The 21851-nt window shown below is 35.0% G+C and overlaps 1 protein-coding gene across 1 annotated transcript; it reads right to left on the bottom strand.

Moving 5' to 3' along the window:
• Positions 1–14953: 14953 nt before the first annotated feature.
• On the bottom strand, positions 14954–15784 carry LOC126699653 (LOB domain-containing protein 24-like). Its single transcript, XM_050397602.1, has 2 exons — positions 15629–15784; positions 14954–15337 (listed from the first exon to the last, which is right to left on the bottom strand). The coding sequence occupies exons 1-2, from the start codon at positions 15779–15781 to the stop codon at positions 15014–15016; spliced, it is 477 nt and encodes a 158-aa protein (XP_050253559.1). The 5' UTR covers positions 15782–15784; the 3' UTR covers positions 14954–15013.
• Positions 15785–21851: the final 6067 nt, after the last annotated feature.

The raw sequence follows: 21851 nt of genomic DNA on the forward strand, positions 1-21851 counted from the left end.
GAGAGGGAATGAGAAGAGACTACAAAGGTTTCTCTCTAAGAATGAGTGGCTCTCTCTAATTGGGTGGGTGTTTTGAAGAAACCTCTCTTAGGGTTTTTCTTTCTGAATAGCTACACATATTTTGTGGGAATGAGGGGTATTTATACTGGTGTGAGAATGGAATGCGAAGAGTCAGTTTTTCCAAAAAACAGGGCTGGCTGGCGACTTGACCTCGCGACTTGACTGAGTCGCGAGTTTAAGTCGCGAGCTAACTTAATGGCCAGTCTGGATTTTTGTCGTGTAATGCTCCAGGTGGCGTGACTGTTCAGCTCCCCTGCATGCTCTGCACGTGAGCAACTTTTGGCGGCTTGCAAGCCGCGAGCCACCCGCGAGTCCTAGCCGCAAGTCTCTGCTTCACTGCACTGTCTTGAGCATTTCTTCACACTCTCTCACACACTACCCTTACATGATTCCCACCTAAATACAAGGTTTCTAAGTGCTATATTACAAGCAAATTTGTCATGGAATAAAGCCAACACATGGTTGATTAAATTCAACCTTACAAATCTTACTTATCAAAAACATGAGCCACAAAACTCACTTGCTTAGTTGTGCATAGAGATGATCATCTAAGCTATAAAAGATACAAAGTTTAGAAAATTTTGTTTCAATGGCCATCTAAGGTATACAAGTACCAATGTATACAAACACACACTGTTTTTGTATTTTTTTTTTCAATTTTTTTATATGAAAAACAAAATAAACAGAATTGAAAACAAACAAAAACATGTTAATTAAAGAAAAGCATAAAATCTAGACTGACTCAAAACTTGAAAGCAAAACACACAAGTAATGCAAACAAAAACAAGAAGGGAGAGAGAGAAGAAGTGACAGAATCACTTGGAGCCCTCTTCCTTCCACACTTTGGAGGAACCTTTCCTTTGATTAAATCCTTAAACCGGCGGTGAGGGGGAAGAATAGAAACCGTTCAAGTTTGAAAGAAATATGAGGGTTTTGAGAAGATCTCCAAGGGGAGCAAACGAGGATGGAAACTAATTCTAGTTTCCCGATGCGATCATGCCGTTGCTCTGTTGAGTGGCTAGTCACTTATAGCAATTAGTCGAGTATGACCGGCTACTTCATAGTGATGACAGAGATGTTGCTTCTTCTATTTAGGCTTTTGAGAGTTAGCCTTCTTAGCCCTAGCATTTTTAACTTCTTTTTTATCCTGCTTAGGGGGTGTTCCTAAGATAGATTTACCCTTATTAATGTTCTCACTAGCTAAATCAGTTTTGACATTATTGTTCTCAATTTCAACATTATTAGTAGGAGGAACAAAAACAATAGAACTAGTAGAAGTAATACTAGGAGAAGAGAAATCATACCCTAAACCAATTCGATCAGAAGCAGATTTCTGAAGACTGAGCATCTCATTGAGCTTAGCGCTTGAAGTCCTTTCCAGTTGAGCTCTGACTTGGAACAGTTCTGCCTTAAGCTTCTTAATCTTCTTAACCAAGAAGTTATTCTTAAATTTCAGTGCTCCAATAGTCTAATTGGATTCATTAAATTTTGTGGAAAGCTCTTCACGCTCAAGCTCCATATCACTGAGCTTCTTGGTGGTCAACCTATACAACTTCTCATGCTTTCCTGAGACCTTGTATGACTTTGCATAGGCTGTGTGGATGTCATCTTGTTCATCCATCTTCTCAAACTTGGATTCCACCAATTCTTCTTCTTCATCCACATCTTCAACAATCCCTTCAGTAGGATTGACAGTGGCAGTGAAGGCATTTAAGATTCCATCATCCTCATTGTCAGAATCATCCTCAGGCTCAGTGTTGCTCAAAGTAGCAGCAAGTGTCTTGCTCTTCCTAATGGTCATGAGATATATGGGGCACTCCTGTTTCATGTGACCAAAGCCTTGACACCCGAAGCACTTCGGTCCTGTGGGAACAGTGTATTGACCGCCATCCCTAGTATCCTTCTACCCTTTATCTTGGCTTTTAAACTAAAAAGAACTAGATTGCCTACGGTTCTTGTCGAAGCCCTTCCTATTGGCATTCTTCTTGAACTTCTTGAATTGCCTGGTGATGTAGGACTTCATCTTAGAATCTTCATCGTCTGAAGATTCATCCGTGTCACTGCTCTTGGCCTTCAAGGCCATGCTCTTGCTCTTGCCCGACTTACCAATCCTTGTTAACCTTAGCTCGTAAGTCTGTAGATTACTAACCAGCTTTGTCAAAGGAATCTTGTCAATGTCCTTTGATTCCTCGATCGCCATAATCTTGGCATGGAATCTCTCAGGTAGAGATCTGCGCACATTTCTCACAATTTTGGGTTCAGGAATGGTTTTCCCAAGATTGAAAGCTGAGTTCACTATGTTCTTGAGCTTGGCATAGAACTCATCAAACAACTCATTCTCCTCCATCTTAATCTCTTCGAAGCTTGTAGTGAGCCTCTGAAGCTTCAAATCTGTTAAGACATATGTGTTTCACATGTTAAGAACATATGTCATGATTTTATTTAATTGGCTTATCTTTTGACAAAACGTACTTTACTTGTATTTGGGTAGATTTAGGATATCTTTAAATATTTCAAGAAACCTTGTTTCAAGATCAAGTATTGAAGCCATCAAGTCTGTTCAAGAAAACAAGTTCAGAGTGCAAAATCATTAAAACTCGACAACTGGCTCGACAGTTGCATCTATCGAGCTTAAGGAAGTTGTTCTACATTCAGTGTGCTCGACATTTGCTCGACAGCTACTCGACACCTGTTATCTATCGAGATTTAAGATTCTAAGAATTCCAATATGAATTTCTTGGGATCCGTGAATGTGTCTTTGGGCTTTCTTTTCTCCTAACCCTAAACATATAAAAGGATCAGCTTAAGGGCCGTTAAAGAGTTCATAAGTTGTACAAGCTTTAAGCAAACTCTATTCAAGCAAATTGTGACCGGAGACGAAATTCTTGCCCTAGTTCATCTCTTTCTTTTGAAGAAGTTACTGTGTATGTGCACCATAGGGATTTGTGACCTAGCATCTTCTTGATCTTCATCATGTGGATGAACTGAAGAACTTTGCAACCAACAACTTTCTTAGTTGGTGATTGAAGTCGCATATTGGGATCTGCGCAATTGGTTAGTCACGTATTTGCGAGTCGTGCATCGAAAGGGGAACTGTCACTATAGAACAAGTCCAATTAGGTATTGGGGTAAAGGTTCAACTGTAGGTTGGTAAGGTACTTGGATTCCTTTACTTGTAACCGCTTGCTGTAATAATAGTGGAGTTTCGAGAGTGGTGACCTGAAAATCACCCGGTAGGGTTTTTGCCGTTAGGTTTTCCCCATTCGTAAACAAATTACCTTGTTATTTATTTTTCGCTACATATTTAGTTTATTGGTGATTTGTTTGTGCTACCACGCGTTTGCATGATAAATTGATTAATTAATAACTTGGCTAATTAATTAATTAATTTCTATCACAAGGGGTTATTCAGTTTGTGGCCTATCAAGTAGTATCAGAGCAGTCACACTCTGATTAGGGTTTAATCTTTGCTGTGTTGATCCATTGACCCCTGTTTGTCATGGATAGAGGACAGTCATTAATCATACCTCCTTTATTTGATGGCACTAACTATGCATACTGGAAAGTACGCATGAGAGCTTTCTTGCAGTCTTTAGATGAAAAAGTGTGGCAAACTGTGGAGATAGGCTGGGCTAAGCCTACAGAAGTGCCAGCCGACTGGGATGATGCCAAGATTAAGGCGACAAACTTCAACAGTAGAGCATTGAATACGTTGTTCAGTGTAGTCACCAATGAGGAGTTCAAGAAGATATCCTCAATTGAAACTGCCAAGGAGGCTTGGACCATTCTCCAGACAACCTATGAGGGTACTAAGGCTGTCAAGGACTCAAAGCTTCAGAGGCTCACTACAAGCTTTGAATAGATAAAGATGGAGGAGGATGAGTCTTTTGATGAGTTCTATGCCAAGCTAAAGGACATAGTGAACTTAGCATTCAATCTTAGGGAAACCATTCCTGAACCCAAGATTGTAAGGAAAGTGCTCAGATCTCTGCCCGAGAGTTTTCATGCCAAGATTACGGCAATAGAGGAATCAAAGGATATTGACAAGATTCCTCTGACTGAGCTGGTTGGAAACTTGCAGACCTACGAGCTAAGGTTGACAAGAATAGGCGAGTCGGGTAAAAGCAAGAGTATGGTACTGAAGGCCAAGAGCAGTGAAGCAAATGAATCTTCTGATGATGAAGATTCCAAGATGAAGTCCTACATTACCAGGCAGTTCAAGAAGTTTATGAAGAACGCCAATGGAAAGGGTTTTGACAAAGACCACAGGCAATCTAGTTCTTCTCAATTTAAAGGCCAAAACAAAGGGAAGAAGGATGCTAAGGAAGGTGATCAGTACACTGTTCCTTCAGGACCTAAGTGCTTTGGGTGTCAAGACTTCGGTCACATGAAGCATGAGTGTCCTACATACCTCAAGAGCATTGGGAAGAGCAAGGAACTTGCTGTTATCTTGAGCGACATTGAGCCTGAGGATGATTCTGACAATGAGGATGACGGATTCTTAAATGCCTTCACGGCCACTGTCAATCCTACTGATGGGATTGTTGAAGATGTGGTTAAAGAAGAGGAATTAGTGGAATCCAAATTTGAGAAGATGGATGATCAAGATGACATCCATATTGCCTATGAGAAACTGTACAAGCTTTCTGAGAAGTATGAGAAACTGTATAGGCTAACCACCAAGAAGCTCAATGATGTGGAATTTGACCGTGAGGAGTTTTCCACAAAGTTTGATGAGGCTAATCAGACTATTGGGGCGCTGAGATTTGAGAACAATTTCTTGGCTGAGAAGACCAAGAAGCTTGAAGCAGAGCTATGTCAAGTCAGAGCTCAACTAGAAAAGACTTCAAGCGCAAAGCTGGATGAGATGCTAAGCATTCAGAAATCTGCTTCAGATCGAACAGGCTTAGGGTATGGTCTTTCTTCCTCTAATACTGCTTCTTCCAGTACTATCGCTTTTGTTCCTCCTACTAATAATGTTAAAACTGAGAACAATGAGATTAAAACTGAATTAGCTAGTGAGAACATAAATAAGGGTAAATCTATCTTAGGAGCACCCCCTAAACTTGAGAAGAAAGATATTAAAAACCCTAGGGCTAAGAAGGCTAACTCTCAAAAACCTGAACAAAAGAAGCAGCATCTCTGTCATCATTGTGGAGCTGCCGGTCATACTCGACCAAATTGTTACAAGTGGCTTGCCACTCAACAAAGCAACGGGATGATAGCATCTGGGAACCAGAATCAGCTTCAATCCTCTCTTGCTCCCCTTGGAGATCTTCTCAAAGCCCTCATGTTCCTTTCGAACTTGAACGGTTTTAATTCTTCCCCTTCACCGCCGGTTCAAAGGTTTGCTAGACGGAAAAGTTCTTTCAAGGTGTGGAAGGAAAAGGGCTCCAAGTGATTCTGTCACTTTTCTCTCTCTCTTCTTGTTTTTGTGTGTGTATTACTTAGGTATTTTGATTTCATGTTTTGAGTCAGTCTAGTTTTTATGCTTTAGTTGTTTAATATGTTTTTGTTTGGTTATTTTTCAGTTTTTACTTGTTTTGTTTTTCATATAACAATAATTTTTTTTTTTTGAAAAATCAGAAAAATACAAAAACAGTGTGTGTTTTGTGTACTTTGGTACTTGTGTACCTTGGATGGCCATTGAAACAAAGTCTTCTAAACTTTGTATCATTTGTAGCTTAGATGAGCATCTCTATGCACAACTAAGCAAGTGAGTTTTGTGGCTCGTGTTTGTGATGAGTACGATTAAGTTGTCTCTTAAACTTAACACTCATATCACTCTTTTTGACGGGAAGGACTAAAAAATCCTGAGAGAAAGGCATAAATAACCATCTCAACACTGTCGCCCACCAATCATAATATGACACCTATATGCTTCGGCATAGCAAAAGTGCAGTGTCAATGACATTTGTGTGCTTAGGCATAGCAAATTTGGAATGTCAAATATCATTAGGTATTTCTTTTCTCTCTCTAATAAGCTCATGCATGATATGTTTAAAAGAAAAATAAGCAAAGAAAAATCAAAAGCAAAAATATAAAAAATGCTTTAAATATGATTGCAAGCGTGTATTCTAGGAGATGTGGGAGTTATAGGATGTACTTCAAAGGTGATAGTCCCCATCAAGCAGTTATAATTGTGTGTGAGTTAAAGTAATTTTCTCATATCTCAAATCGTCAAAAAATGCATACACTTATACAATCTTGCGATATTTTTCACACACAACACGCAATATTCTTTGATATTCTTGATACATGTGCAGGTACAATGTGATTTGGCCATCATGAGGTTTTACTTGTATTAATGTATGCTCACTAAACTGTCTTGACTTGTTTTTGAAATATAAAATTGGTTAGACTTGTTTAGTGTGTGTGTGTGTGTTTTTGAAGATCCATGTGCTTAAATTTTATTTGAGAGATGATTTTGAAAGTTTAATATGTTGATTGGATCGTTGGTTGAGTTGCATGTTGGATTGCATTCATGTCTGTGTTTTTCACATCTCGAAAAACTGCTTTTAAAAGTTGGCTCGACACCTCCTCAATACCTACTCAATAGCTAGCTATCTGTCGAGCTTCCTAAGCTTTTTCTTATCGCAATCTCGCCTGCACCCCGATACCTGGTGGATCGATCGAGACTGGGTCTGTATCCTAGATAGCTTCTCGACACCTAGTGGATCGATCAAGCTTCTGTTCTTGATTCTGATGTGTTGTTCCTCGATTCCTCCTCGACACCTCAGCTGTCAACGAGCATTTTCTCGACACCTCCTCGACAGATCCCTCGATACCTCTCGATACCTGCATCTGTCGAGATTTACTGGCTGCTTTATATAAGGCCTCTGTGCGATTCAGAAATCATTTTTCTTCAATCTCTTTCTTGATACTTCTCTGTTTCTCTCCCAAAACACTCTCATCTCACTCCAAACTTGTTCCTCAAGGATTCTTAAGCTTTTTGAAGTTTCTCGTTACTTGGTAAGCTTCTAATCCTTTCTCATTCATGCATTTCGTGTTTTGAAACCTAGGTTTTGGGGTTTTTCAAAATTGATGAGCTTTCATTGAAATTTTGGGATGGGTTTTCACTTAAATGTGTTTAAAACCTCATACATTGCATCACATTAGCATTATAATGATATTGTCATGCATTTAGATGTGTGCTATATGTTTGTGTGCTGATAGGTTTGGATTGGGCTGAGCCCATGATGCATTTTCTTTTGCATGTCACATGTTCATGCATTTCCCATGGATACGTACTTCTTTTCAATATACTTGATATATTTGAAACTGCTTGTAACTTTTCTGATTGTCATTCTTTCTCTCCCTCTCTGTTAGTTTACGTTAGTCGTGTCTATGACACCTAAACGTAAATCCACTCCAGCCCGGAATCCTCTTCATTTCGATGCTTCTTCATCGTCTGATCCTACTCTATCTCATATCCGGTTCCATGATGATGATGCCTTTAAGGCATTTTCGAAAAACTTTTCTAGATGAGGCATTCATTCGGAACGCCAAGTCATTTTGACAGACTTTGCCAACACTAACCTTCCCTCTGTCATTCACAGTAGGGGATGGGAGTCACTGTGTGACGTCCCGGTCACCTGTCCTCTCATGCTTATCCAGGAGTTTCTACTCCAACATGCATGGGATTGATCGGTCAGTACCTCTTTTCTTCACTCGCGTTCAAGGTATGCGCATTCCTATCACACCATAGCTTGTTGCGGATGTGCTTCGGGTCCCTAGGATAGAGTTTCCTGACTATCCTAGTTGTGAGCGTTTGAGGACTGTGTCCAGGATGAGCTCATGTTTGCTTTTTATGAGCTCCCTACTGCTTGGGGTGAGCGTCTGTTTAAACCATGTCGACCTTTTGCTAAAGGTCCTAGATTCATGAACATGGTGATAACTTTTGTTTTGCATCCCCTCTCTCATTATAACTCTATCATAGAGCCTCGTGCTCGATTTTTGTTGTATCTTCTTGAGCATCTTAATATAGATTTCCCTTCTCATTTCATTTTGTCTATTATAGATGTTCATCTAAATTCAGCGTCCCGTGATAAGCTCATCTTTCCTTCCGCTATCACGAGGATCTTACGCCATTTTTCTGTTCCTTTTCCCTCTTCCGACCATTTCACCGTCATGTGTGCCATAGATTACACTACAGTTAAACGTAGCGAGGCCCAGCTTCGGTTGCGGCAATCGGATTCAGCAGCTCTTTCCTCCCGTTCCGCTCCATCCCGTTCTGCCCCATCCACATCCGCACCTCCCTCTTCTTCGGGCAATGTGACTTTAGGAGACATCATGGCGCAGCTGCAACGTATGGATGCTCGCCTAGATACTCTCTCTACGGAGTTGTATCAGGTGAACGTTCGTGTCAGTCGTATTGCTCGACGACAAGCGTCCATGTGTGGTTTTGCTCTTGAGACTACTCCTTCACCACCTTCTCCTGTGGCTTCTGATTTTGAGGATGATGATAGTGATGACGATGATGCTTTGGATGATACTGATGGAGATGCTAGCTCTACCGATGAGATGTCTACTTGACACTCTTACCCTTTGTCACTCGGGACAAAAAGGGGGAGTAGTTTTGTATGAGAGTAGTTTATCTTAGGGGGAGAGTTAGTATAGGATCATTTTGTTAGAGGGAGTGTTGATATATTTTTTAGGGATGTAGTGAGGATAGTATGTATCTTTTCTTTTCTTTCTTTTTAGATACATTACCCTTGTACATGAAGTCTTGTGACCATTTATAGACATACACTGTACTTATCTATTTCTTTATATTGATGTATGTTTTTCTTTCACCTACCCATTCATGTGTTGTTTCTTTTCTCCCTTGATACACATGTTTCTTATATTTGTATGCAATCTATTATTTCTGTTTCACACATAGATGCCTTGATGAGTTTTATTTAAAGTGTTTCAGAAATATAGGTTGTCAAAGTCTACTTGCCATAAACTCTCTTCTTGCAAAATTTTTCAAGAGTTTGTGTTAGGATAGATTTTATTGTATTCAACAAGTGAATATGAATTGAGTGATTTATGACTTCTCTCATATGTTCATTTGTTTGTTGTGGTTTTGTCACGGATTGCCAAAGGGGGAGATTGTTAGGACATATGTGTTTCACATGTTAAGAACATATGTCATGATTTTATGTAATTGGCTTATCCTTTGACAAAACGCACTTTACTTGTATTTGGTTAGATTTAGGATGTTTTTAAATACTTCAAGAAACCTTGTTTCAAGATCAAGTATTGAAACTTTCAAGTCTGTTCAGGAAAACTAGTTCAGAGTGCAAAATCATTAAATCTCGACAACTGCATTTATCGAGTTTAAGGAAGCTGTTCTACATCCGGTGTGCTCGACACCTGCTCGACAGCTGCTATCTGTCAAGATTTAAGATTCTCAGAATTCCAATCTGATTTTCTTGGGATTCGTGAATGTGTCTTTGGGCTTTCTTTTCTCCTAACCCTAGACATATAAAAAGATCAGTTTAAGGGCCGTCAAAGAGCTCACAAGTTGCACAAGTTTTAAGCAAACTCTGTTCAAGCAAATTGTGACCGGAGACGAAGTTCTTACCCTAGTTCATCTCTTTCTCTTGAAGAAGTTGCTGTGTATGTGCACCGTAGGGTTTTGTGACCAAGCATCTTCTTGATCTTCATCGTATGGATGAACTGAAGAATTTTGCAACCAACAACCTTTTTAGTTGGTGATTGAAGTCGCGTACTGGGATCCGCGCAATTGGTTAGTCACATACTTGGGAGTCGTGCATCGAAAGGGGAACTGTCACTACAAAACAAGTTCAATTGGGTATTGGGGTAAGGGTTCAACTGTAGGTTGGTAAGGTACTTGGATTCCTTTACTTGTAACCGCTTGTTGTGATAATAGTGGAGTTTCGGGAGTGGTGACTTGAAAATCACCCGGTGGGGTTTTTGCCATTAGGTTTTCCCCATTCGTAAACAAATCACCGTGTTATTAATTTTCCGCTGCATATTTAGTTTATTGGTGATTTATTTGTGCTATCACGCGTTTGCATGATAAATTGATTAATTAATAACTTAGCTAATTAATTAATTAATTTCTATCACAATGGGTCATTTAGTTTGTGGCCTATCAGAATCCTTGACAGCCTTAGTTCCTTCATAGGTTGTCTGGAGGATGGTCCATGCTTCTTTTGCAGTTTTAGTAGAGGATATCTTCTTGAATTTCTCATTAGTGATTGCACTAAACAAAGCATTCAATGCCCTGCTGTTGAAATTTGCCACCTTGATCTTGGCTTCATCCCAATCGGCCAGCGCTTCCTTTGGCTTGATCCAGCTTATCTCAACAGCTTGCCACGCCTTTTCATCTAGAGACTGCAAGAAATCTCTCATGCGTACTTTCTAGTATGTATAGTTAGTGCCATCAAATAAAAGAGGTATAATTAAAGACTGTCCTCTATCCATGACAAACAGGGGTCAATGGATCAACACAGCAAAGATTAAAATCTAATCAGAGTGTGCCTGCTCTGATACCACTTGATAATCAAAAAACGAATTGAGCGCTTATGATGAATTAATTGATTAATTAGTTAAGATTATTAATTAATCAAATTAACATACAAACGCATGATAGCACAAACAAATCACCAATTAAACTAAGTGCAGCGAAAAATAAATTGACACAGTGATTTGTTTACGAATGGAGAAAACCAACACGGCAAAAACCTCACCGGGTGATTTTAAGGTCACCACTCCCGAGAATTCCTTATTATCACAACAAACGATTATAAGTAAAGGAATCTCAATATCTTATACCAACCTACAGTTGAACCCTTACTCCAATACCCAATTGGACTTGTAAAGTAGTGACAATCTCTCCTTGTAATGCACGGCTCCCAATACGTGACTAATCAATTGTGCGGATCTCAGTATACGACTTCAATCACTAACTAGAGAAAGTTGTTGGCTGTAAAGTTCTTCAGTTCATCACACGATGAAAATCCAGAAGATGTTTGGTTACAAAACCCTACGGTGCAGAAACACAGCAACTTCTACACAAGAACGATGAACTAGGGCAAACTCTGTCTCTGGTCACAATTTGCTTGAACAAAACTTTGTTAAACACTTGTGCTACTTGTGTCCACTTTAACGGCCCTTAAAATAATCCTTTTATATGTTTATAGTTGTGAGAAAAGAAAGTTCAAACACATGATCACAGATTATAGTCAAAACAGATCTGAAATTCTGTTTTTCATAAACCTTGACAAATACCTTATCTGTCGAGCCACGGGGCTGAACAGCTCTTTAAACTCTATAGATGGCTAGCTGTCAAGTTTTAATGACAGGCACTTTTCAGACTAGAATCTTAGACAGACTTGCATGGCTTCAACACTTGATCTTGAAACAAAGTTTCTTGAAGTATTAAACACATCCTAGTTCTACCCAAATACAAGTAAAGTGCGTTTTGTCAAAGAATTAGCCAATTACATAAAATAGTGACATATGTTCCTAACAAGTGAATCACATATGTCCTAACAATGAAGAACATAAAGAACAAAGAATTTCTAACAAGCTCATAGCTAGAAATTTGTTGTAATTTTGTTTCAAAGATTTTCGATCCATTCCTCAAACAAATTGAAGAATATTTAGTATTTGAGTCAAAATCACATTACTACAATTCCAATCAACAAGTCTTCCAAGGAGATCAAATCATAGGATCACTCTTTTGTAATTTCAAAGAATCATACCACACTCATCAATACAAATTAACATTTGTCAAACTATTTTACTTGTTTGATTTATTTCAAACTTGAAATGTAGTCATACACAGAGATTAAATTCTATAAGAAAATAGTGTAAATTTTACCCCTTCAATTCTAACATGTTACATCATCATATTACATATTAAAGAATAAGCACAACCACACCCAATCAATTCTAATACTCATTTGAAAATCAAACTTAATTGTGAGTTTATTTACATGTTATTATGTGTGGTAGAATTTATTAAACTTCAAGTAAAAAACTGATGTGACAATCTTTTATTGGATGGTATAAAACATGAGTTTTACACCCCATCCTTACCGAATTCCAACTTTTCTTAATATTACTCTTTTAAAATACAATAAAACAATTAAAAAAATTAACTACTCTAAACCACGTTTCCAATGGACGTTTGTCCCATGGATAGAAGGAGACTTTGACCATGGGGGCAATGGCCCCCCTTAGTTTTTTCATATATATTAAAAAAAAAATTAGTTTATATATATTGGTATAAATTTTAGCAATTATGTTCATAAAATTACACTTTGCCTCCCTTTAACAATATTATTGATTCTTTTAAGAGTAATACTATAGCCACAAACTTTTCTACAACATTTTTATAAACTGTTGAGGTAGTAAATTCTTATTAGTTTACATTTGGGCTCATTTGTAACTCTAGCTTTTTCCACATTTTAAAGGGCATAAAAAAATTTATAAACCTAAAATCTAAAACCAAATATACAAGCCTAAAAAAATTAGCCCAACAACAAAAATTACCAATAATAACTTAAAAACAAATAGCCAAAACAAATAGCCATTTAAAAAAAAAAAATTGTCCTTTCCTAGTAGCAAAAGCACACATAAAAAATACAAATAAATAATAAATAATTTTTTTTTTTAAAAGCCTTAGTGGTTAAGCAACAGAGCTAGAGGCTGGAGAAGCTGCATGCAACTAATAAAAAAGCCGCCCCTTAACTTCAAGTTTTTTTTTTTTTTGGATACAGGATAGAATTCTATTCTAGCCTAATCTAAGTGTATATGTGTGTGAAGCTCCCTCCTGGAGACTTGAACCCCGACCCTTGCCCCCCACACCCCACAAGCACTTATACTTATGGAGTAACCATCGCACCAAGGGTGTGCGGTGGGTCTAACTTCAAGTTTTGGTTCCATCAGTGGTTAGTATCCTTCAAGCTAACTTGCTATTGGTCTGTTTTTGCCATCATTTTGCAACCCAAAAAAAAAAACAGTTGTCTCCAGTAATAACATGTTTGGGCCTTACCAAAAAAATAAAATCTAATTAGGGTTTGAATCCCTAAAAAAATCTCTATTCAGTATACAAATCCCTAAAAAATCCCTAAAATCTAATTAGGGTTTTAAAACGTGCTCTTTAAGCTCTTTATACGAGAAACTTACATTTTTGCAAAATCTGAAAAAGAGTTTTAACTTTCAAGGCTTGCCAAAAAGTGTAACAATTGTCTTAAGCTAAAGTACATATTTGAAGCTTTCTCCTTAAAGCTATTTTCAACTTTGTATAATTTTTTTCACAAAAATAATGCATTAACTAGAAAGAAAAAAAAAATCAATTGTTATTTTGCAATTTGACACCTAATGTCCCTAATATCACCAACTTTCTAAAATATAATTCACTTTCCCATTTCACTTCCGATCTCACCCATTTCTCATCTTTTATCAAATTACAAAGTCTTCATTAGAAACTTCACAACATAATTCTCAAAAGTAAAACCAGAAATCCAAAGTTGCCATACAAACCCAAAATCAAACAACAAAACTCTAAGAAATAACAAACAACCTAACACATCACACTAGAAAAATTACAATCACTTTCCCATTTCACTTCCGATCTCACTCATCTCTCATTTTTAGGCTTGCTACATCAAGGTAAATTTTCTTTGAACCCTAATTTAAAATTCATGAGGAACATGAGTTGATGCATCATATGGAGTAAATATATATATATTTTTTAATTCCGATGTGTATTTAATGTATGAGATGCATGTGTTCCCAACACCTTAGACTACTTTCTTGTACGTAGGGAGAGAGAGAGAGATTGTGGTAGAAAATTGGAGGGGTTTCGGATAAAAATTGGCCATTAGTTAAATTCATTGGAATTCTAATATGAAAATAAGTTTTTATAAAATAAAATAGAAGCACTTTAGTAGCACATTTTATGCCAAATAGTTATAAAATACAAAACACTTTTGTTGTGTCATCTTCTGTCATTTCTTACTGTTAAAAACAATATCTCAATTTGGATATCAAACAAGTGTAATAATTGTAAAACATTTTTTAATTGTAGTTTGTTTTTCGTTGATGAGCTTTTTAGTTAAAGATATCTATCGCAAAAGTGTTACAACTAAAACTCTACTTTTTCTGGGTGTGGAGGGCAATGGTTAGGGTTTAAGTCTACAGGAAAGAACTTCACACACATATACACTTAAATTAGGCTATAATAGAATTTTATTTTATTTTTTTTAAAAAAAAACTCTACTTATTAGAACAATATTAAATGGGCTCTTAAAGTTGAGTTGCCCTCGACTATGATTAGCCCAATTAGGAGTAGACTTTAATGAAAATAATTAGGTTTTAAGCATACAAAAAGAGGTGAAGAAATGCTTGGTGCTAATGTTAGCAATGCTATAGAAATATGGATAAAGCTTAGTTATAAAATTGTTTGTAGTCTTAGACTACAATTTTACTCAATAAAATAAATATTACTACATATTTTGAAAATCTAACTGATGAATGATATGTTCTTTAAGCTCTTAATACATGTCAAATTTACTATATGATCTATGAGCTTATATTTTATGTCGATCGGATATTATTTACTATATGATCAATGACCTTATATTTTATGCATAATTTTAAATTACAAAATTTTGCAATTTAAACAATTTATTAATGACATAGCTATTTATTTTTAATTTTCTAGAAATTTTGCAAGCATAAAGAATATAAGTAGAAAATATATTCCAATGGTGGATTTGTCAAACTACAACTAATTTTGTAGTTAAACTTTGTCCTAGATATATTTACCAAGATTATTACTATAATAATAATAAATTCATAATAAAGGACGAAACATTTCTAGTTAATATGCATTAAGTTGACTAAATGATGGAAAGAGAATGCGTTAATTGCATCGTGTTATTTGGCATAGAAATCTTCCACTTTATGCATTATTTGCAAAACAACACTAATTAAACCAAGATTTTTGAGTGGAAGGAAGGCCATAGGGCGACAGGTCAAGAGTATTGATTTGTTCTGGCAATAAATTGTTGATGAAGATGGAATTGGCTTCAATATGCGGATCAACTTGGGGTTCTTCGACTTCTTGTGCATTAGAATTGAGGAAGGCAATCTCAGCTTGGATTTTAGCTACCTGGCTTTCTGCACTGTTTATTTGTTGATGTAATTGAGAGATAATACCAACACAGCCATAAACGGGGTCTTGAAGTCGATATTGTGCCTCAAAATACAAAGTATCCGCTGCTTGAGATCGGAGATGGGATGGGAGTTGCTGAATTTGATTAAATAATAATGTTAAAACCATGATATTGTAAGAAATCCAAGCATATAAAACGTAATGCATTGCAGAATTATATATATGCCCATGTTTAATACAACTTCTCTCCATGGATTTGTGTGTTTTATAAATCATAAATAGTTTTTTTTTTTTCCTTTTTTTTGAGAAACAAATCATAAATATTTATGATTTATAAAACACACAAATCCATGGAGAGAAGTTGTATTAAACATGGGCATATATAGTGTGTATTATCTATTTAATGATAAAGATAGTATTATTTACCTGGAGCATCTTTCCGACATTGCTAGCACCATAGATTCTGTGAACGCAAGAAAATCTTTGAGGATCATTTGGAGGAAAATAAGGAGAGAAAATGCAATCCGAAGGGCATCTTCTTCTCAAATACTTGCAAGCTGCACAACGACCAGAGATCATGGTTAAATCCAATAACAAAATCTAACCAAAAGATTTTCTCAATGTTTTCCTGTGAAGAAGAAAATCTAATGGAGATTTTGGTGATTTGGATGGTCAAATATAGAGAAAAAAGTGAGTATATGTACTAAAAGATTTGTTCTAGCTTTGGATAGATTTTCTAACGGCTAGAATTTTTTTAAAGTTTGGAGATTTAAAAGGAAAGCTTCTGAGAATGGCAAGAGGAGACCAAGAATTGTGAATTTTGGTTCTCTCCACAATAGCCTGTTGACTAATTACCATGGATGATGGATCCTCCATTCAAATAATATCAGCATTTGGTAAACAAATAAAAAACAAAAAATGGCAAGCTATATTTTGATTGAATCAATTACCAATTTTTAATTTTATATGGAAGATACGAAAGTGGGCTATGAGCTCTTGGGCTCGGCTTCTTTGATTTTTCAATCAATTATATCATTTGTTTCTCTCATAATTAATCTGCCTTAGACATTAAACAAAAAAAGAAAAAAAAAAAATTCAAGGTCCAATTATCGTGGGTGTTCAGGACATTTTGAGCAACTTATTATTTATTGGGTCTATATATGTTATCTCCCGCTTCACACATACCAAATAATTATAGGAAGAATTCTTGTATGAATAGTCCAAAGAGTGCTAATAACCACTAAACCACATTTTGGGTTAGCGAGAATTAATATATTTTTTGTTAAATTGTTGTACTTTCACATCAACTAAAACTATTTCTTATTAAGATCACAGATCTAGCAAGAGATTTGCTTATTGCTTATAGGGTTGGATTCAAGTACACCTTGTGTAATTCTAAGTAATATTACACCACCCAATAACTTGTTATTAAATCTATATTTTGAAAATCCAACCATTGAATTACATATTCTATATGTTCTTAACATGCACAGGGGCGGCTATACAGCTAGCCAAGGGGGTTCAAATGAACCCCCTGGCTTGGCCAAAAAAAAATTATATATAAAGTTTCAATTTTTTTTTTTTTTTTTTTTTTTTTTTTTGTTTTGACTCCTAAAATAAAATTTTGAACATTCCGGCTCTAAATTTTGTTTAAACCCAATTGAAATAAACTTGAAATATGATCATTTTAGTGCTATTTTCATAATATTTTTACAATAAAGGTTAAGTGACAAGTTGTAATTGGCTTTTTATCTGAATCCATAATTGATGTCACTTTTTTACATATCTTTAACAACTTGACACCTAGATTTTATTGCATAAATGTTGTGTCAGTAGCACTATTATTAAAATTGCTCATTTGTTAATAAATAAACCTTCTCTCTGAACTCTAGCTTACTGTACCTTTGATGGTAAAATAAAACTTTTTTTTCTTGCACTTTTCTTCTTCATTAGCAAAAAATTACACCATACCAACTATTCTGTATTTAAATATATGATTCTTTTCTCATTCTCTCTTTTTCATTTTTATATTTTATTTCTGTCTAATCAAGTAGTTTGATAAGTGTTTTACAGTTTTTTGAGTCCAAAAAGTCTTTTAGTACTTGCTTCAATTCCAAGAGAATGACCACTTGTTTGGTTAAAAATCCATACACTTCAAAAGCAAAATCTTATATCAGTTACTATTTTTTTTTTCTTAGTTTCACGTTTACTCCCATACCTACTCTTGTATGTGTTACTATTCTTCTTTATCATATATTTTTATTTAATTGCTATTGCATATGATTATAATGAATTATTATTAATTTGACAAATTTTATGATTAGTTATTTAATTATATTTATTTATGCATTTAATTGTTGTTGTCTTACATACCGATCTTTAAACTATTAATAATTTTTTTAGACTATTGTATAGTATAGTTGCATTGTATACTATTTAGAATATTATGTTAGATTATTGCATGTTATATGAAAACTTTATATAAAAAAATTAATCATTTTATTTTTTACTCTCCACAACAAAATTCTAGCTTAAGACATTAATGACCCCCCTAGAAAAAAATCCTAGAGCCGCCACTGAACATGCCAGTCAATTTTCATGCCAATCGAATGTAATTTACTATTCAATCACAGATTTAGCAAGAGATTTGCTTATTGCTTATAGGGTTTGGTTCAAGTTACACCTTGTGTAACTCTAAATAATGTTACACCACTCAATAACTTGTTATTAAATTCATATTTTGAAAATCCAACTATTGAATTACATATTTTATATGTTCTCAACACGCATGCTAATTTTCATGCCAATCGGATGTATTTACTATTCGATTCATAAACTCATCTTTTATGCATTATTTTAAACTACAAAAACTTAAATTTAAACAATTGATTGATGACATGGTTATTGATCTTTGATCATCTTTAAATTTTGTAAGCATGGAGACTATGCGAATCAATGTAATATTACACCATCCAATATTTTTTAATTAGATGTGAATTTTGATAAATCCATTGTTAGATTACATTATCTTTGCATAGTCTCCATGCTTACCAAATTTAAAGATGATCAAAGATCAATAGCCATGTCATCTATCAATTGTATAAATTCAAGTTTTTGTACTTTAAAATAATGTATTAAAAATGAGTTTATGGATCGAATGTTAAAAAAAATCTGATTGATATGAAAATTGATATGCATGTTTAGAACATATAGAACATGTAATTCAATCGTGAAATTTTCAAAATATAAATTCATTAACAAGTTATTGGGTGGTGTAACATTACTTAGAGTTACATCAGGTGTAACTTGAACTCAACCCTTTCTCTCTATATATATATAGTTGTTGTGTACTTACATATAGTTGCCAGGAGCCTTATAATTTAACTGATTGACACCTCTTGGTATTTCCAACAGAGATATCTAGGATTCAAATCTCCCTTTTCCCTAACAATCAAATATTTAAAAAAAAAAATTTAGAATTAACCCATAACCAATGCAACATATGTTATGAGTATAAGTGACATTGAATTTTCAATATTTGTTTCAGGATTAGAAATTTAAGTTTTTGTAGGCAAGTCATGCACCCTTCATTAGGTGGAATAAGATCATATCTATATAAAGATGTCTCAATTTCATTCGTTTCATGTTAAGATTTTATTTATTTTTGCATCTAACAGAGTACAAATTTCCATAGCATTTAAATTTTAAATAATATTGCAATCTATAAACTTTTAAATATAAAATTTAATACAATATGAACTATGAAATGAACCAATTTCAAATAGAGATTATCCTTTCGATATTGAAAGGGTCTTTATAATTCTTTGTTCATTTACTTGGAGTCAGTATCTTATTTTATTTTATTTTGCAATAAATGGGGTTAAACTTGATACTCAAAGGTATTTGACAAAGGTTAAAAAATTAACTAAGTCTTAAAAAAAAGACGAAAAATTATTTCTTACACCTTGTATGGTATACTATACTTTTCCTTTTCCATATGCAAAAGCAAAACCCTAGAGATGGATTTTTTTTGTTTGTTGGCAAACAAGAGTATCCAGACCTCTTTGAGAATCTAACTATTCATTCAGGTGTATGCAATCCCCCGTCCCACACACACTAGGATATTATAGGGAAAAATCCCTTAGAGGTAGCTCCAAGATGTTGGCAAGAGATTTTGAATCTATAACCTCATGAATATCATGAGACCTTAGAAATCACTTAACCAACCTCTAGGGTTTGGATGAAATTGTTCGATATACCAATTTCTTCTTACATAAAAGTGGACCCCACATGTGGTACTTGCATTGTCGCGCATGGGATCCGCATTTATATGAGACGGAGACATTGTGTAATACTATAGCATATAGAAGGACTAGAGACTTCAATTCTCTTTCCATGAAGATGGGTATCAGTTTTGGGTGAATGTGATGAATGTAGGAGGTGGGAGAGACATTGATAACTTGTGGTTGAAGGGAAGTAAAACAAGTAGGATAAGCATGACCTATAATTGGAGAGCTTTTTATCATGGGAGGGATGTAAGAAGACAATCCTTATGGGAAGAGGTGAGGGGTTTAAGCATGGCTTTGATTGTATCAACTAGGCAATCCTTTATGGCAAAAACCAGGACCAAATGATAGTAACTATTGGAGAAATTACCAATAAAATGATATTTTAATTAAATAAAAATAAAAATATAAACAAACAATGTCGGACTAAGGCATGGAAATCTCACTCTCTTTAAGGAGATTCAAGCCTTCTGCGGTTGGCAAAGTCTAGAAACCGATGCAGCAGAAATTCACTTCTGACTTGTCCCCTCCAGGATACAACAGCCCAATAGTTCGTTGTGTAGCTCAAACCAACTCTGCATAAGTGGTTGAGCTCAAAGCTCCACCAAAAGAAACACCTTTCTTTGGCCCGAAATCTCTCAAGTATTTAGGAGAATTATTAAATTCACTCTCTCACACAATACTCTTTGCTTTAAATATTTATCTTCACTCACTTTTGATATAAAATTAGTCTGTAGCATAGCCATATATATAGTCTTCCAATCTTTCTCATAACCTACATGTTATTTATTAGTTTAGAAAAACTCATCTTAATTAATTTAATTTAACTTATATACATGTTAACTTTTTCTTTAACATATTCCACAATAACTCATCCCTTTATTAATCTTCAATTGGTTTAAGTTTTAACGTAATTTTAATTTAAAATGCACTAACATTCCCCCACTCATTTTAATTTTAAATTAGGAAAATGAGAGATTATCGGGCAAAGAGGGATTATTATGCATCAAGAAGGTGTGCTCTGCATTGAACCTTCACTTAGTGAAACAACAATCTCTACTCCAGAGTCAATAGTGGTCTCCGACTTGAACTATGACTGCTTAAGGGAAATAAAGTATTACTGCTCACACATAATGATCCAGGTGTTGACATGAGCTTTACTAGCTAGCACATTACGGTCCTGTGCTGATCCTAGTTTTCATAAGCGTCTTTGAGAATAAGCCCAATTCTCATAAGGAGCAGCCTTACTCCCATGCTCACATAGGTGAAATCTGTCTAGGGTGCTCTTGTAACTTTGTCATCCCACTCATAAGAGCTACAGATTATTCATTAAGAGTTTTAAAAAACTCAACCTCCTACACGTTACAGGATAAATGCATTTACACCATAGGGATGAATTATTTTATTTTATTTTTTCAAATAAAATTAAAATTAATAATGCATTTTCTTACGACCATCATATGATTTGTTTTTCCAATTGAACTCAGTTCTCAGGATCTCTGGTCCTCGAGTTGGGTATCCTTATACATGGTTCATGATTGTATAGGCTTCAATCCCATCCCCCTCGATGTATTCCAAATCTTTTCTCTTGTTAAGGCCTTAGTTAATGGATCTGTAAGATTATTACAAAATTTATCATATCTATATATATATAATAATAGGTGAAGCTAAGAGAAATTCCAAATTAGAGTTCCAATTTTGTACCATGTGTCCTAAATTATTTATTATTAAAAAGTTTTATTTCTTAATTTTAACATCAAATGTGGGACCACATCATAAATATTCATTCAAGTGAGTTATTAAGTACAAAAATCAAAGAGTCTAGAATAAATGAATCGTAAAAAAAAAAAAAGTGCTTCACAATAATTTTTTTTTTTTTAAAAAGGACAATTTACATTTTATACCTAATAATATCCTTACAAATTTTTTTAAAGAGTTAACAAAATGTAAAAAATGACTATCAATAGTATTTAAATTATATATATAGGAATTATATTATGTGATAGGCCAAAAACGACCCCTTGTGATAAATTAATTGATTAATTAGCCAAGTTTATTAATTAATCAAATTAACATTCAATTGTACGTGGCAGCACAAACAAATCACCAAATAACTAAAGTATGCAGTGAAAAATAAATTGACAGGGTGATTTGTTTACAAATGAGGAAAACCAACATGGCAAAAACTCTACCGGGTGATTTTAACGTCACGACGCCCGAGAATCCACTATTATCAAAACAAGCGGTTACAAGTAAAGGAATCCCAGTACCTTATACCAACCTACAGTTGAACCCTTACCCTAATACCCAATTGGACTTATTCTGTAGTGACAATCTCTCCTCGTAATGCACGGCTCCCAGTA

Source organism: Quercus robur, chromosome 9 (genome assembly GCF_932294415.1).
Source record: "Quercus robur chromosome 9, dhQueRobu3.1, whole genome shotgun sequence".
In the NCBI taxonomy this organism is placed as follows: Eukaryota; Viridiplantae; Streptophyta; class Magnoliopsida; order Fagales; family Fagaceae; genus Quercus; species Quercus robur.

Excerpts from the sequence above, each read along its gene's own strand:
- LOC126699653 (XM_050397602.1), bottom strand. The coding sequence starts at position 15,781 with ATGATCTCTGGTCGTTGTGCAGCTTGCAAGTATTTGAGAAGAAGATGC. Across the intron at positions 15,338-15,628 it reads ATGTCGGAAAGATGCTCCAG|CAACTCCCATCCCATCTCCG; the intron begins GTAAATAATACT and ends AATCAAATTCAG.